Source organism: Plectropomus leopardus, chromosome 5 (genome assembly GCF_026936395.1).
Source record: "Plectropomus leopardus strain MGB_pleo_1.0 chromosome 5, ASM2693639v1, whole genome shotgun sequence".
In the NCBI taxonomy this organism is placed as follows: Eukaryota; Metazoa; Chordata; class Actinopteri; order Perciformes; family Serranidae; genus Plectropomus; species Plectropomus leopardus.
The window spans coordinates 21085385-21103521 of NC_142180.1; the positions used below are offsets into that span (position 1 = coordinate 21085385).

The window sequence follows — 18137 nt, forward strand, 5'->3', positions numbered from 1 at the left end:
GATGATCAGAGCTGCTGGTTAGTCTAGTATGATGATCCATGATCATCCTGTTTTTTCTAGGTATCTATTATCACAAGTTTAACCAACTAGTGTTTCTGTTGCCAGCTGGCGAGGGTAGCAACGTGTAATCGGTGAGTCAACTTGCACATATCCCTAGTTGAGACAGCAGGATGTCTGATATTTAGGCTACAGAAAGAATTCAGTTACAGTAAGTTTGTTCTCAAGTAAAAATGGAGTTAAAACGTATAAACCAAACTTAACTGGAAAGCATGAGCTGTTTGGAATAAGCATTTATGTGCCTAATTTTCTTGTCATTCACTAAAGTGAGATGTACTGATAATGTACATTTATGCAGTACAACTCATAAAAACGATTTTCTGGAACTTTGCATTTGAAATGATCATTTATGTCTACTATAGGATAAAGACGATCACTTGCATTTATTTTTTCAAGTGGCATAAAAAAGTGTAACCTTTATTGTTTCTGAATGTGCACCAAAAATCAATAGACCTCACATGATCAGAGAAGGAGCATTAATATCACTAATAGTACCATCCGAGTGGACAAAGTGCAACTGTTTAACTGTACTGAATACTATCCGCTCACTCTGACGTGCTGGCACAGACACACACACACACACACACATACACACACACACACACACCATCTGCACCACGCTTCCCCTCACCAGTCAGGCTCCATGCAGTGCTGCTGGCCTGCATTTTTCCCAGTCCAGCACAACCGCTGGGTGCTGGAGAGCCATGCAGTGGTCTAGCTGTGGCCCTGATAACTAGCCCATTTGTAGTCAGACACTGATCTCAAAATTACATCCACATAAAAAAGCTGCGGCTTTGCTGGTCAAACCTTGGACACTCTGCCTCATACAGCGCATCAATAATGCCTCAATATGAAAGAGATGCCGGTGAAACATGGAATAAAAAAAAAAAACACAAACAAGATATTCTAAACCCCCACAGACAATCTTTTGGCAAACAGACTCTCTGACTCTGACCGTGACCGTTGGCGGGAAGAGTCAGGGCAGCCTGCTTGGTCTGTACGGGAACAAAATGTAAGAGGAGAGATGAAAAGAGAAGGAGAGGGGAGAGTGAGCGGAGAGCATGAACACAGAGTTGAAACAAAACACAGTGTGCAAGTGCGAATGGACAGAACCAACACCAAAGTGGTGCAACTTCTGACGAAAGAGCAGAGACAAAAATGGTGAGAGAGCAAGAGAAGAGGACGGTCTGACTGAGTCAGAGGGTGACACTTTGGCATGTCACTGAGGGACAAGAAAGATGAGAAAAAAAGAAACTGAAGCAAAGAAAAGTGAAATAAAAATCAAGAACTTTAAAGCCTTGACAACATGGCGCTCATGGAGAGATTACACAAGATATATAAGAGAGAAGAATAGAGAAAGGGAAACATTAACCACTAAACAAGCACACAAGGTAAAGCAGAACACCTACAATATTATCAAAAGCCAACTTAACTTGAACATGAAGAGAAGTGAAAGCGGATAGAAAGAAGGAATAAAAGATTGCCTTGAGGAGAGTATAATAACTGATGGGATTTGATTCTTAGGCTGTAGCATGACAACAGACAAGGAAACCGAGAACATTGAGGGACCGGATAACCCAAATGACCCTGGACACAGGGACAAAAAGTCAAGGTAAAGAAGAATGAAATAGAAAATAAGAATAAAATAGAAAAGAAAGCAGTTGCAAAAAGAGTAGTAACAGAAAGGCGTGGTATTGAGTGAATGCAATTGTGTAAGATAAAAAGTGAATGAATCAGGCGGAGGAGGTAGAATAAAGGAGTTAGAAAAAGAGTAGTAACAGAAAGACATGCGCTTTTGATAGAATCGATCTGTATAAGTTGGACAGTGAATGAATCAGTAGCAGGAGGTAAAAGAATCTTCCAAAACCACTTTGATGAAAGAAAATGAACGATGTGAAGGTGTTTGGACGAGCTCAGAGCTGTGCCAGATCGGGAGAGCTCACCCTCCAGGAATGATGTTTTCACTGAGCTCTTCCTGGAATTAAACAAAGCTCAGAAACTCACTGAATTACTGTCATAACAAATCATATCAAACCTTTTTCCAGTCCGCTTTTGTTCTGTGTGCAACTTGTGTTGGTGAGCAGGAAGAGCGTGTGTATATATATATGAGCGTACGATTACAGGTTACACTTACGGATGCATGCATGTGCTGTTTGCATTTGTGGCGTGTTTTGTTATCATACTGCACATCCTTGTGTTTTGCAGAAGTACACATCTGCTGTGACGTGTCTGCATGTAACTGTGTTTGTGTCTGTTTGGGTGGACTACCCACGTACAGAGACGTCTCCCCAGAACTTGGCCACATCGTAGTCGTTGCTGCGGAGGAACTCGGTGAACCAGCTGATGGATCTCTTACTGCCTTTGTCCACTGTCTCGTCTCGCTCAAAGTTTTCGTTGTGTTTGTTGACTGAGTAGTTGGTCAAATGCATGTAGAGCTGGCTCTGTGGAGACAAAGAGGAGTCAGGGGGACCTTTATGCATTTGACATTAACACGTTTTCATCTCTCTGGCTAAATATTTCTAGCTTTATTTAATTTGATAGCAGAGCAACAGCTACATGTAGTAGCTCTTACACAGGAACACAGAGCAGAGAGAAACGTGATTTTAGAGGCTAAATGTACTGATACTTGCACATATTACTACATATCATCTAAATAATAGCACAAAACAAGCTGAGTCCTTTGCTGAAATTAAATACAGCATATCTGATAGGGATGTCACGATTTTAATCTTAAATCCAAAATCCATCCAGATTAGCTTTTGATTTCGACCTTCGTAAACAAAAGAAGTATCAGCACTTTTACCAGCATTTTTTTCTTTTCATCATCGTCTACTTGCATCCGTCCAAAGGAAAAAACAAACAAAACAATCCTACAAAGGTGTCATAACGTTTCCTGCAACTGCTCTTTTCCAGACATCCACTGGAAAGCCGTTCATCCTTGAAGCATGCAATTTTTTTCAGTTGCCACTTATGGTATTGCAGTGAAAAAAATCCCTTGCGGCCGAGAAAGCATTTTCCCCATAAGCCACCATTGTAAAAGACATATCTGTAAAACTGTTGACAGGACATCTGGAACTGCAAACAAGGTCAATTATTAATCTTTGTATTCTGAATTTTTAAGCCATTGTGGGTTTATATGTGTAAAATTTTCCTGGAGCTGAGAAAAGCAATTCACAATTGCGCATCACAATGTAAAGTCTATAAGCAGAGGGAGAACTCGTGGGCGGGGCCATTGAGAGGAACACTACTGTGCATATCCAGTGCTGCATACCGTGAATGTAAACCCGGAAGCTTGAAAACAGTCTGGGCATATGCACCAGGAAAGCAACTCCACTGGAATGCATAGGTGCCATTGTTCTTCTGCTGTCTACGTATTATTAAAGTCTATGGACTGGGATGACTTTTTGTCCTCCCAATGATTATATAAACTATTAATGCATCGTCGGCACAAAAACTACAGTTTGTAGGGGCGATACAACAAATAACGCAGGCTAATTCTCAAGCATCATACAAAATAGATTCAATTAGGAAAAGAACTGGAGGCTTTTTGCAGGTGAAGAAACTCAAGTTGTTGTAAAGTACTCTGACCTAGTGGCTCTTCTTTTTGTTTTGTGTTTCTTTTTTGTTTTTTGTTTTTGTTAAACACTTTGTTCCTAATTGAATAGTGAATTGAGGTATTTTTATTTCATTAAAAATAAATGATTTAAATTTGACCATGTAGCCTTAGCGAGATAAAAAAAAAAAAACCTTGCAGTTATATTAAACTTAATACCATGGTGGCTATTTTTTTTTTTTAAGAATTTGAAATCTGATGATCTTTATGAATAATCAAGCCATGATCGTCAAAGAGTGGTATATAATAGTATATAATATAATAGCTGTCAGTGCTTACATTGAAATCAAATGCCATCGCAACAGCAGACCATGTTTACACCAGATGGCTTGTTTTGTTTGTTATTGCATTAAAATAATTCTCTTCTTCTTTCTCTTGTATTATTTTATTACTGAGCTGATAAAGAAATAAGCTCATTTTCATCTGCTTCCTTCTCCCAGGTAGATGCATTCATAGCTGAGAGTTGCCCAGGACAACTATAACACTAATGGTTACAAATAACTCCATGTTAGCACATGCAATACAGTAATGTGTTATTTCAATACATGGGTTATATACTGTCTATTATGCTTAATTAAATAGTTGTGATACCTGTGCCAGTGTTCTCTACTGTAATTATAGCTTTGTCAGTGATGATAATCATCACAGCAAACAGCGATGCTTTTATCCCCACAGTGCACATAACCACATTTTAATGTAAAACAATTTTTCCAGAGCAATATGAAACAAGATCAAAGAAAAAAAGTTAAACAATCACAAACTCGTCCCTTGGCAACAACTAAATATGGTAAGAAATAGTGCAGTAAGAAAGTAAAGAGCTTGCTGTGCTGTATGGGAATCATCAGTGCTCTAAAATGCTTGATACACTCTTATGGGATCGGCACATAATGAGACTAACAACTGAACAAGCTGAAATCATAGATCACCAAAATCTCAAGCAGTCAGTGATAAGAGGAGTCAGAGCCACAGAGTTTCAACAGAGCATGGCTAAAAAGCGTCATTAAGTAGTTGATATTAACAAGCCACCGTGTAACCCTTGTAGTGTCCCTCTCTTTAAACGCTATCCCTCACATTCGAAGACAATACATCCTTGTCTTTAGCCTACAAGTTAATAACACTGTGACTGGGGGCCCCTCCAGCCCATGATGGCTGTCTGGGAGCCACTCTCTGTGGAATTGAACATCCATCTCCATGACATGACTCACTCCATCATGTGTCGCAGACTTGGTAAGACAATACACATTTGTGTCACAGGAGGGGTCCAGCGTGTCTGTGAGCGTGTGTTCATATTGTAGATAAGCATCATGCTCGATAGGAAGCTGTGTGTGTGTGTGTGTGTGTGTGTGTGTGTGTGTGTGTGTGTGTGTGTGTGTGTGTGTGTGTGTGTGTGTGTGTGTCCTATCATCAGCAACAGACTGTGCTTCAGCAGGTGCAGAACCTCAAGGCAAATATGAGCGGCTTGATATTACAAAAGACATCTGGCATGTGGACATTTATGCTCAGCTGTGTGCATACAGTATGTCTGCCCATTCTGTGTGTTTGTGTCTGTGAACAATATCAACCTTACAGTTGTCTGCATTTGAGCACTGTTGACTGTGTGTATAAGTACAGTACATGCATATTGCTGTGATCATACCGAGATTGCACTGCGTTTGCCGACCTCTGTCCTCCTGCGTGTTTGTGTGTCTAATTCGATTATGTTGAGTTGCACAAGCCCACGGCTGCGTTGTGCATGGCAGACACACTGTTATGTGAATCTACTATCTGTCTGTACTGCATTTCTGATTCGCCTGATTGGCAACACATTAGGTACTGAATGTACTTTCTAATATAAATTCATGAACAGTTGCGTGTATGTACTGGCCCGGTGCACAGATGGTGCACAAATATAGATGCATGTCCTGTTATAAGATATGTGTCTATGACCATAAGTCCATTTCCAAGTCTATGTGCAAGTTCTGTGAAACACTTTGTGCAAGTATTTTTACTTAGAAAAATCCTACACAAATAAATGCTACTGCCTTTATTTTTAATAGGTTCCCACCAATATTTCTGAAAATATTTTTTCCTTAACTTTTCCAAGAGATTTTACCCCATTTCCATGACTTTGTTGCAACTTTGTGAAGTGATTTTTCTTTTGATTTTAAATTTTTGAAGATTTTTATTTTAAATTTTTGGTGATTTCTAAAGACGACATGCCTTCCAAACCCGCAGGCCCAAACATCAGAAAAAATGATCACATTTATCAAAGCCAGAAACTGTACAAACAGAAATTATCACTGGACTTCCAACAGTCTCTAAAAAATGTCACGGCTTATTATATAGGTTTGTGAAACAAAATTCCATGTCTTTCCTTAAAACCTTAGGGTATATTTAGTTTTTTAAAACTTTTCCAGGCTTGGAAATTGCCAATTTTTAAGTTCCATGACTTTTCCAGGTTTTTCATGACTGTGCGAAACCTGGTGATAGACCAGGCCAGCAAATATGCAAAAATGGGTACTTAGCAAAACATCAAGGCCTCGCCCCTTTTTGGGAGATTTAACACCAAGGATACGGTAGTTATGGTATGCATTTATTCCTGGTTAGACAAAAGTTTCTACTACAGATTTGTCTAATGATTTTTTTGCCACCTTGCCTGAATGATACTGCGATATCCTCATAATTTAATCATGATTGCTGTCATGTCACTTCTTTCCTCTCTTGTCCCAGTGGTTCTATGACCCAACACACTGGCCAAAATGCTGTGATTCAGACATGTAGTTTTCTGGATTACAATACTTGGTGATTCGATGAAATATTTTAATTGAATCTAATATGGCCATGACACTATGCAGCTGGACATGTTTTGGAATTTTAATGAACATATTTTAAACAATAGCCAGAACTTTTCCAAAATACTCTGTTTTTTCAAAACCATCTCAAGGCCTGGAAAACATTTTTTTTAACGTCATAACTTTTCCAGGAATTTCATTACTGTGATAAACCTGGAATTAGTACTATTATTTTGTGTGACTCACCAGGTTGGCCTCACTGGGTGCGTGGTATTTCTCTGTGCCCATGCGAACCAGGCCGTCGTTGTAGAGAAAAATGCGAAGTGGGTCGCAGGAAGTGACGAGGATATAGATGCGCAGGTCAAACTTGTAGCCCTCCATCAGGAAGGGCTTGTCCAGGTACTCCTGAACTATAAAGTGCTCCTGGGCTGGCAGCTTCTCACAGTTACGGATAAGCGAGATCCTGGATAGACAGAAACTTTATTAATCCTCGGGGGGAAATTGGGGTGTCGTCAGCAGCATAATAAAATATGGCATAGTAAAGACAAAAAAAGATAATTAAAAAAATGATAGATGGCAGCATAGCAGGGACCGTGGACATGACTGATGACATTGGCACTGTCTGATATACTGTATCTGTAGAAAGAAAAAAACTGAGCCAAACAATATACAGTTTTTAACAGGGTTCAACACAATATTTCATTTCAAATCATCAGAAGTGTTGGGGACAAATTACTGGGGTGCCACATGTGCCTGTTATTGTAATACTTTGAATCACATCCCAAGAGGAACTTTGCCCTGCTTCTGTTTTTTAAAGCGATGGATAATACGTGTAATGTTTTACAGAGGCAATAGATGCATTCAGACGGAGAAGGTAATGTCCCAACTTTGCTTTAATATTCATACCTAAGAGGTTCAGTCCTTAGGAGTGAAAGGGTCAGAGCAGCTGTGCCTGGATGGTATTGATGTGACCTGCCATTGCTATAGAGCCTTCACTGAAAACATCTGTAAATGCTCAGCGTGCCTCAGGTCTAGTTTGAGCGGGACAAGCTGTTTGGCTCTGAGGGGCATTGAACGTTCCAAAACTTTTGTTTCTCTCTTCATTACCTGGCCATCTAAATAAGACAGTTGAAAAATAAATGTACAAAAAGCAGACAGGAACAACACAAATGCTGGTTTGTCTGAGAAATACTCCGCCAGCATCTGGAGAATATTGTGATTTTCTGCAGCCAAACTCCGCTCTGTCTGAACGGCACAGTGCATCAAATGCCGTGGCAGGTTCTTTTAGCTGTGGCCAGGTTAATCGGAGCTGACGCTGCGCTCCGTTTCAAACTTCACTCTGATTCATTTGCTTTGGTCTCATGTCACTGGCACTCAGGCCTTATAGTGCGCAGGCCATTGCTAGCTGGACTCGAGAATAAGCTGTGTTCGTTTGTGTGCATCCATATGACTGCTTACGCAGGGGTGAGGGGCGATGTTTTCAAAACTTTGTGTGTGTGAAAGTGTGTATGTCTGTGGGTGTATGCATGTGTGCAGTCGGGGGTTGGGGGGGTCATTTCTAAACAATCTCCCACTATTTACAAGAATCACGATTGACCTATATCACCATCACTCATGGTTAAGGCCAACTTGGCCTAAATTGGTTACATGCACAGGCTGGAAGGCTCCTTTATACACATGCAAGCGGGCACGCCACACACACAATTTTTGGCGAAGAGGTAAAGACTTGATTGTTCAAAAAGTACAGTTTGAGGTATTAAGATATTGTGGCACCGAGCCACCAGAGGGCAAACATTGTTCTGCTCTGTAATCACAGCCAGAGCATACAGTATCCTGGGAACAGTGCAGTCTGTGTTGTTGTAACTTGAGCAAAGAATTCACCTGCGTGGTTAACTCCAATGACCCAAAAACACTTCAGTATTGTTGATGAGCTTCTAAGTGTGAGTCTAGTCAGGGATCGGGTAATACCTTTCATGTTATGATGAAATAAGGTCTTAGTTCAGCAGTACTCCCTTCAAAGGTTTGATAAAACCTTCCCGGCTTGCAGATTTGCGTTGGTGTGATGTTGTTGTTACTTTCGGATTTATCAATCACTCCTCAATACAACTTGCTCCTGCTAACTAAAATAGTGGCGTGTTATAGACGTGCACTTCATTGGCCTGCTTATCACACTGCTTGAAAAGAAAAGAAGTTGATGTGAGGCTGACCGATGATGTGAAGGGCCCTCCTAACAGGCAGACAGCAAGCTGAATGATGAGGACAGGGTTAACGGTGTTAGTTAGTCAAGGAGGAGTAGCTGAGGAGAAGACGACATGATTGATGAGCCGGGGTGTCAGATAATCACGGCCCACTCTCCCCTGCCTATTTAATTTGGCACCGGAGGGGATCTCGCCTTTTTAAGCCCTGCACGCGCTTTTATTTTGTTTCCCTTATAACAAGCTGCGCTTCAGACACAAACAATAACTTCATTTAGTCGGCCGACGGAAAAATAAATTACAGGGGGTAGATATAACTTAATTTCCTGCCGCGTCACACCATGCAAAAAAAATAGAGAAAAATCTAATCTTGTGAGCCGCCTGCCGTTGAGTGGTCGAGCTAAACTCATCATCTTTCATATTCTTAATGTATTGCAATAATTCAGCCTTTGCTGCCTTTTATTCTTTAATAAATAAGGGCTTAGTGCAGCATGGAGTTATAAGTAATGCTCACATTATACCAGAAAGGACAAATTCAAAGAGAATTAGAGGGAGAGGTAAAGCACGCTGAGCTATTTGTACTTCAATATCCCCACCTATTGGTGCCACTGATGAATGCACTCCAAAGCACTTCTTCACACATGCAATTCAAGGATAACATTTTCAAAGAATAAGAAGTCAAAAATAGTACTTAATCAATGCTTCTCAGTCTGACCAGTTTTAACATACTCTGAAGTGCTCAAGAAAGCCACAGAATGTGCAATGTGAAGAGAACTTATCCTTTTCAAAGGACCCTGTATTTTGGACAAATCATAATATTCACAATTTGGCCTGTGTATTGGAAATCCATGATTGTTTTAGCCCTTCTAGGTTAAAGTAGCTAAATGAGGTGCATGCGTATCTATTTCTGTGTGAAAGAGTAAGGCCATGTCACAAAAACATTGTACTGAGACTTAGTCATGTGATTCAGCCTTCTTTTCTTGGTTCCCAAACATGGATAGTTAAAAAAGACAGCCAAGACAAAGGTGTAAGGGTATAGACTGGGCTTGGGCAGTATGTTGTATTTCATACCTTCAATAGATCCTGTAATTTCACAGGGGTATACTGTATATGATGGTATAAGTGTGCTGTACTGTGCCAAACCTGTTGTTAAGTTTATATTTTATTGTATAAAGCAGAGTAATTTGTATAACTAACTACACTTGAAATGTTAAGGCTGAAACTACCTGGAATTTCATGGTTTCTTGTCTATGCAAGCAGGACAATTCATTTTCTGTCAAATTTTGTCAAATGAGTTGGTTATGGTTTTAACAGAACACTGGAAACAGTTACTGGGTTTATTTTAGAGACAATTTAGAAAACTTGTGTTGACCACTTCTGTTCCATCCATTCATCTTTTAAGTCACTTATTATGGCCATTACTTAGTGGTAATGGTAGGCAGAGAAGCCTAAATGTCCCTTTCCCCAGCTAGCTTCCTAATTTTCATCAATTTTCCTCCCAGTCCATCAAACTCCTCCAAAAGCATGAGAGCTTTCTTACCAGATCTGTGGTTCTCAACCAGTAGTCCAGGGACTCTAAGGGGTCCTTGAGATAGTTCAAGGAATGGGGAATAGTTTATTTTCGCTATTTAATTTGCTATAGAAATGAGCTCAGTGTCACTTAAGAGCCATAACAGTGGCTCTTCTTATCATGGGTTTCGCTTCCTCCAAAGTTATCTCCTCAAATGTAGTTGACAACTTAAATCTGGTCTTAATGACTAAAATCTTTTCAGATGGCGGTCCCTGAAGTGAAAATGTATCAAATCGGGGTCTGTGACCTAATCTGTATCCATTTAGGGGTTCTTGACACAAAAAAAGTTAAGCAACAACTGTTTTAGGTGGACATTCCAGCTCAACTGGCTCTTCTCGAAGCAAAGGAGCTTTAAAATCAACACCGCCCCGATGTTCGCCCAGGATTATAATGTTCAGTTTTGTTGACTCTGTGTCAGAGGGCAGTCAAGCCACCTCTTTGGAAAGCTTTGTTTTGTTACGTTTTTGTCCACCCATATTTACCCATACTAAGGGGACAGAAGCTTCGCCAAAAGCGTGCTGATTGCTGGAATTTTACACCTGATTTCTTCAGATTGTACAGGTGTACCTAATAAATTAGTCAATGTAAAAGCACAGAGGTCATGTCAACACGTCTCTTTGCTGATTCTCTAAATATCTCATGATTTCAACTGTCAGTATAGTGAAAACATACCATAGAAATGTGACTTTAAAACCTGAGATAGGCTTTCACCCCATGGGACTGCAGGTATGAAATATGCATTCAGGTACCACAGCCTGCTCATCTTTTGATAAAGAGATGCCATTGTGAGACAGAGTCCCCTGCAGCAGCCATCTTGGTCCATTTTCTACTCTGACTGGTCTCTGCTGATGGTGCCTCATAAAGGAATCCAATAATCACATGCAGAGACCTTCAGGGAAGGGACTACAGTAACTGCCAGGGACCGTGTGTGTGTGTCTGTGTGTCCCCTCCACTGGCAGCGATAACCTCTGATTTATGGAGAGTGTGACCATCGAGGACAATGAGGCCAACAATGAGATTCACCACACCCTCTCAGCTCAAATACTCAATCTGGTCCCGACCATAATGCTATTTCCATAGACACCCATGTCAGGGTCACAAACCTCTTATTACCTTGTTTTGTTGTGCTCGTCCTCTATTTGCTCTACTGCTAATTTCCTCCACTCACTCACTGTCTTGCTCTCTATCCTCTGCTTCAGTCACTCTCTCCTTCTCTTTCACGCCCCAGCTCCTTCTGTCATGTCTCATAGTCAATGTGTTAGATTGCTCTGGGACACTTGGTGGCCTCTGACCTACCCGTGACCCATGGCTCCGTTGGCAGGTTTGACGATAAAGGTCTTCTGCTTGCGTTTCCTGCGTAGCTCCTTGACGTAATTCTGGAATTGAGTGTACTCGGCGGGAAAGATCCAGGTCTTGGGTATGAAGCTGTACTCTTGAGGCTGGCACTTGATCATTCTGGAGAAAGACAGAAAGAAAGAAAGAAAGGGGGTGTGTGGGCGTAAAGCAATTGTATACTTTTAGAAACATCTGTGGTCTTGTATTTGTACTTTTTAAACTACTGTTTAAAAAACTGTTTTTACACAATTTTCTTTTTTTTTTTTTTTGCAGAGTAAATTTGAATTTTGTGCTTTTACATCAGTGTCTTCTACTTATTTGAGTGGTAATGGTGGAGTGCTACAAGTACCCGGTTGTGACTTCTGAGAGTGCCATCTGGATAAACACTGAGCTTTGAAATGCTGTTGTTTTTGAACATCTGCAACTGAACCAAAGTGCTCTCCATTGAAAACTTACTTGGACATGTTTCTGGCAAGGCAGTCTTTCCGGCAGATTTCGCCCATGCCAGGGAAATGGTTAATTCTCTGCAGAGGGACAGGCAGACATAATAATGTTGTTAGGGCCATTACGCCACTCATATCCACCCCCACCCCTACATAAAAATGAGCACATTAAAGGCAGCAACCTGAAGTGAGCTTACAATGTTCTGACATTTATGCCCAATTACGGACTCAAAACAAAAAGGTGACGCTGAGACCTTTCTCAACCCTTATTTAGTTTTCCGAGTTTTTTTTTAATACTTTAAAGGTTGGGGAGGGAAGAGGCGAGAAAAAAAAACGATCAATCTCAACTCCGAGGGGCCGAGGTAATTGGTTCTGCATCGCAAGCTCCTGCAGTGACAGTTGAATGAATTGCTTTGAATGCGCTGAAAGGGGGGTGGGGGGTAAAGGAAAAACTCTGGGTTTTCTGTATTCTTTGACCAAATGAGCCTGAACAGGGGCGTTAATTAGGCTCGTATGAACTGAAACTTGACAGCAAACTCTCACAGTACATCACTAAAGGGAAAAAAGGGAAGAATTAAAAGAGGGAGAGAGAGAAATCAGAGGGGGGAAAAAAACAAGAACGCAGAGCGTAAAAGGATCCCGTGATTATTATCCAAACGAGACAGACGTAATTAGGGATTCGGAAGAGATTGCACAATTATGCCAATGCCGCGAGACGACGTGGCTTGTGAGGGGAAATCAAAACCAATTGTTGAGGGACTTCTACTTTTCTACTGAGAAATTATCTCATGAAACACGACAGCAGTGTGAGAGAGCAAGTGAAAACAATTGACAGCAAATCACCCGTTCTATGAGAAAACATTAGCCACATTGCAACAAGTTAAGCTGTTACAGTATTTGGAATATTCAATCTACTTAGTTGAACTCTTGCCGCCCCTGTCCTAACAAGCCATACTCTTTCTAGCCTGTGATTTAATCGATCATTAGTGCCCAGTCTAATCAAATAAGCACTCAGGAAGATGGATGGCTAACGCTCAGAGCTGAGGGGGAGCAGCAGTAGCAGCCAGTTCAGTCAGCAGGACAGGGAGGTCAAACAGAGGTAAGATCACTTTCAGACTGGCATACAGAACTCGGAGCAACCCTTGTTGTTTAGGCCTGTCTTGTCCACATCACGAGTGACATCTGAAACCAGCCCCCCACCCCCTGCAGCTCACAACTTGTCAGTCTACCTGTCAATCCACATATCTGTCTGTGTGTGAGCTCTGTTGTTCCCACTTCACCCCTCTTTCCTATTTGCTGTCTTTCTCTTACCTCTCAGGGTCTGATGGAAAGCAGATGGGCACATTCACCGCTCCAGTCCATCTTTATTTTTTAAATTTCTTTCCATTTTTTTCATGATATATACATATATATTTCTTTTTTTCAGTTATTATCTTTTTATTTTTCATTTCTTTCAATGTTTTCATTCAATTTTTTGAAATACATTTTGTCTCTCTAACTTTAATTGATGTTTACCTGCCTTTTTTTAATTGCTTAATTCATTTATTAATTTACTCTTATTTTATTATTCATTTTGTATGTTTATTTTGCTGCATATGCTGTGCACAAGAAGGGCTCTATAATTTCTTTGTCTTGAACAATGACAGTTGATCTCTGTATCTTTATTCTTTTTTATTTAATTCTGTCATTTACTACTTCTTTCAACCTAATCCTCTTTTCCCAGCTCCATCTGTCCCAAATGTCTCTATAAAGAACTTCCTGAACTTTTGTGTAAGGCAAGGTGGGTTTTTTTTTATGGCAGAACTTTAAAACATCTACCTTTTGTTTTAATTAGTCTCATTCGACTTTAAACTTTACATGGTCAGGTATTTGGTAAAAGGTTATATGACTTGCCAAAAGTGTCAGTGCTAATTATTAAATTTTCACACTTCAAGTATCGATTACAAAGAGAATGTGTTTTTTAATTTCTTGATAAACCTCTTTGCAGACATGAAACAAAATTTGTATGCTTTATCAGCATTGCACATGCTTGCAGAATATATGACTGTGATAACTTTAAGGTGTAATTGTTTTTCTCTCAATGCAATTTCAGTTTTGACAATAAGTGTGATTACATCTTTTGTTAAAGTTGAGATTTCATCACATTTTATTGCAAAATATTTAAAGGCTTGGGAGAAGGCCTTGCATCACACTGGTTCAATGGATTGTTCTCGCTACAAAAGTGTAAAAAACTTATCTAGGAATGCTTTGTGCTGTAATACATTCGATGAAATCTGCAGAAAATCATGTCATGTTTATTCAACTCTAAACAAAGGAGTTTTTGAAGGAAGGGATTTGGTTTTTCTTTATAAGAAAATCATTTTGATTCAATTCTCACGGGAGGGTTACAGTAGCTGTTATGTTTGTTTCATGCTTTTTATCCCCTACTCCTGGTGCACTGCACTGTTTCATTTCAGAGTCTTTCTCTTTTTTCGCAAGGAATCCTTGGGCAAAATCCTTCTTCACCTTACCAGTGATACACACATCAGAGGCAGGTTATTTTGTTTTTAACGTTTGGTTTACCTTTAAAGTCAGCTGAACGTCTTTTTCAGAGCTGCAGCTCAAGACTTTTAACTTTTAAAGTTACATACATCCACTAAGAGCTGATCACTATCACACGGTCTTAGGCCGCTGGCCACTGAGCAGCTTTATAAGAGCATACTGTAAAGGTTAAGGTCTTTTTTTTTTTTCCTGTTCAGTGCAGAAATTGGATCCGACACCTTTATTCTTAAGCTCTCTTGTGTAACCTTTAGGCTACGGTGCCCCAAGCAAAGTGTGCTGACTTGACATGGTAGCCATGCAGTGTACCTGATAATTCCTGAGCTCAGCGATTTTCTCATGCTGCACGGCCGAGTCATTCCAGATGAGGTTGGCAGTGTCGTCATCTTCCCGGGTCTTGATGAAGTCCACCTCGCTGATGACTATACGAACTGTGGACAAACACTCAATTTAGATTCCTTTCACAAAATTTGCTATTCAGTCATTTAAATAAACTTTATATTCATGATCACAAAGAAACTTGCCGTTACAGATGCAAAACGAGAGCAAGATGTGACCACAAATCAACTATTTCTACTGTGCAGATCTATATTTCAGGCTTAAATTCTGTTTTTGCAGACATTACATGAGAAATGAGTCTGTGAGATTATAGATCATAGAGCTCACAGCAATATTTACCATTCATGGAATGGTTGCAGAGCAGCCAATCGTAATGCCTGTCTTCAAAAAGATAAATTAATTGTCTGTAATGCATTCAAATCCCACTGGAAACCCCATAGTATGAGAGATAGGAGGCAAGCCCATTTGGACATTAATCTGACAACTATTCATTATTCATTAAGTAATGAAAAATTCATATGCCCTAACGAAACGAGGTATTAATTAATTTCTTGAAAGCCTTCACAAACCTGGAGAAGGCTTGCCTAATGTTGCATGATGGCACTTGAATGGGAAAAAGGTGTTTCAGACGTTAGTAGATGCTAACAGTGTTTTGCTAACTGAAACTGGGAGCGTTTATATCACAGCGGGTCTCTTCTCACAGTTACTGGTCGAGTCTTTAGGTACAAAGCTATAATCAATCCTTTCCTACACATCTCAAAAAACAGACATCCTTATGTCAGCATGTACGCACTTCTCAGTGGGTGTAAAGCAAATTTCCAGGTCTATATTCCATGACCTTTAACCTTTACCTATAATACAATCAATTCTGAAACAAAAAAAGACAGCTGCAAAAAAGGTAACAGCAAAAATGAGCCATCCATCTGGCCCTTAGTGTTAATTTTCCTTCACAATAGCCCTGCACTGCTCTCCGAATGGCCACTGTGAGGGTCTCGTCACAGCAAGCAAACTGACTCACAGCTAGACTCCCATCTGCCTACAGGATCCGGGCAGCCCCCAACTTCTACTCGCTGCTGCTGACTCCTTAATTTCATAGGTTGTAGTTCACCCCTGAGAGCTGTGCCGCCACACTGGCATATACTGACCATGTGAGGAGTGCTTACTATGCTTGCCGTTCTCAAAAAAAAAAACCTCACTGCCAAGTTAAATTACCTCAATAAAGATTTATGTATATGTAAGGCCGAGCAGTCTCTGTGTGAACTGTTGCTGGACTGCAACTCTATTAGGTTTAATTTAAGACATTAAATAACAGCGGCCTCCTTCACACAATCCACCACAGCAAATTAGATTTTATTGTTGGGAGTAAAATCTACAGTGTATTGTTTTATTGTTGAGACAACATTGTGATTAGATTTTTGTGTTTTAAGGGACACAGTGAGCCATACTGAGAGCTATTTCCAAAATGAATTTACAATTTGCTGTGTCACAGTTCATTAATCGTACCTGTAGGACCACCCAAATGTTGGTCTTGCTCATTTATGAAATTTTCATAAAGAAAATCAAAATATATATTCAGATGCTTGAAATCTGAGGCTTTGTAGTTTTGGATACACAATGTAGTTAGATCTGAGTAAACTTATAATTTAGCTGGCCTGCTCATCAAGCTTATGCTGAATTTCCCATACATGGATTTATTTGTGGTGGCAGCCACAATATTAGCCCTGACCACCACATACTGATTTTTTTTTTTTTTTTTTTTTTACTATTTAAATGGGTAAAATCGTAATTAATTGTAGAGCTGTACTTGCTCTTTTTCTCCCTCTCTGTTTATTAGACCAGAGAAAAAAGAATTAGCAAGTTAGTGCGGCCCGCGGCCGGGAGTAGAGCGAGCGTACACTCTGTACACGAACCTTTAGTCGCGGCTGCAGCTGCACCTCAGCTCTGGGGTCACAGGGGGTTAGTTCTAACCTTGTGTAATGGCAGCAACAGAAAGTTTGCCTCCTGGCAGGGAGTTAACTGTTGCTGAATAAATTGGAGTTGCTCCAGCAGCTACTGAAGGTTGATGTCTTGGTACTATCTGCCCTTTTCTACTTTCTTGCTTCATCGGCTTTATTTTTCTTAAAACAGATATGACGTCATGTTACTCAAAGATGACCACAATAAAAGTGACAACCTCTCTCCAGGTTTGAATTAAACCGATTCAGGCATTAAAGCTACAGCAGGTACTTTTTATGTCATAACTTTTTGTTTTATTGCAGAAACTGTCATGATATTTTAATGAGACAGATAGTCCACAGTACACTACAATATATTTCTAAACACATTTGATATAAGAACTAGGCAATACAAGAACAAAGTCTTGATTTATATTTGATCAGCACTGCCTAATATGACATTTTGACCACAGTTCACAAGAGGTGATTAACATGACAGCTGCTTTAGATTCATTCATATGTGGTAATGTCATTAGAAGCACTAAAACTTAGCAGATTACGTCTGATTTTGGGCTGTGTGATACAGAGACAGTTTCAGCAAATATGACAAAAAGTTATTTTAATGAAAGTTACCACTGACACATTTAAAAAACATAAATAAATACATTTTAAAAAATGACAAAACAACACCAGTAACAAAAAACACTTTGGTGAATCGATTTTTTTTAACTGTCTGCAATAGCCAGATCTATTTCCACACATTGTTTTAGCACTGTGCCAGTGCTAAAGATAGGTCTGCTTGTAATCATCATAATTCCTTACTATGGGGAAAAATCTGGGTGTTTGCATTTTTTAAAAAAACAATAATTTATACAGCGGTGGTGCCCTTACAAAATGTTAACAGATAGAGGAAGGGAAGAATTCCATCCGAAACAGGCAGCCATGCATATATGCACAGTCTGCATCATGTGAGTGAGGCTAATAGCGCATCCAACATGTCTATGTAAGAAATAACCTTAGAAAAAAGAATAACTAAAGTTATACTTACATGACGACTTAAATTACAACCACTAACACTGTTGCTAAACCATTTCAGGCAACTTGCTTTTTTTCTGACATAAAACATAAATACAGTACTAGGATAGTGGTTTCATCACCCATCTCAAAGAAAACCTTTTTTCATTCAAAACTATCTCATCCACTAAGATGAACGCTGTGATCAAAAAAGTATCTTATCTTAGACTGGCATTTCTGTAGTGCCTGTTTTTTTTCTCTTTTTTCAAACCTTCTAATCTAAAGTCTTTCATATTTGTATGCATTGTTGTGGTTACTGTCATTTCAA

General features: G+C 39.8%; 1 protein-coding gene across 5 annotated transcripts in view; it reads right to left on the minus strand.

The window, feature by feature from the left end:
* Positions 1-18137, minus strand: part of ttll7 (tubulin tyrosine ligase-like family, member 7) — an 89468-nt gene that overhangs the window by 62436 nt on the left and 8895 nt on the right. For all 5 annotated transcript variants that reach the window (XM_088077704.1, XM_088077703.1, XM_088077705.1 and 2 more), the window contains exons 4-8: positions 14832-14953; positions 11998-12065; positions 11503-11661; positions 6688-6904; positions 2334-2498 (exon numbers count right to left, since the gene is read on the minus strand). In XM_088077704.1, the coding sequence (XP_087933830.1) occupies positions 2334-2498; positions 6688-6904; positions 11503-11661; positions 11998-12065; positions 14832-14953 (731 nt within the window). The remainder of the gene's footprint in view (positions 1-2333; positions 2499-6687; positions 6905-11502; positions 11662-11997; positions 12066-14831; positions 14954-18137) is intronic.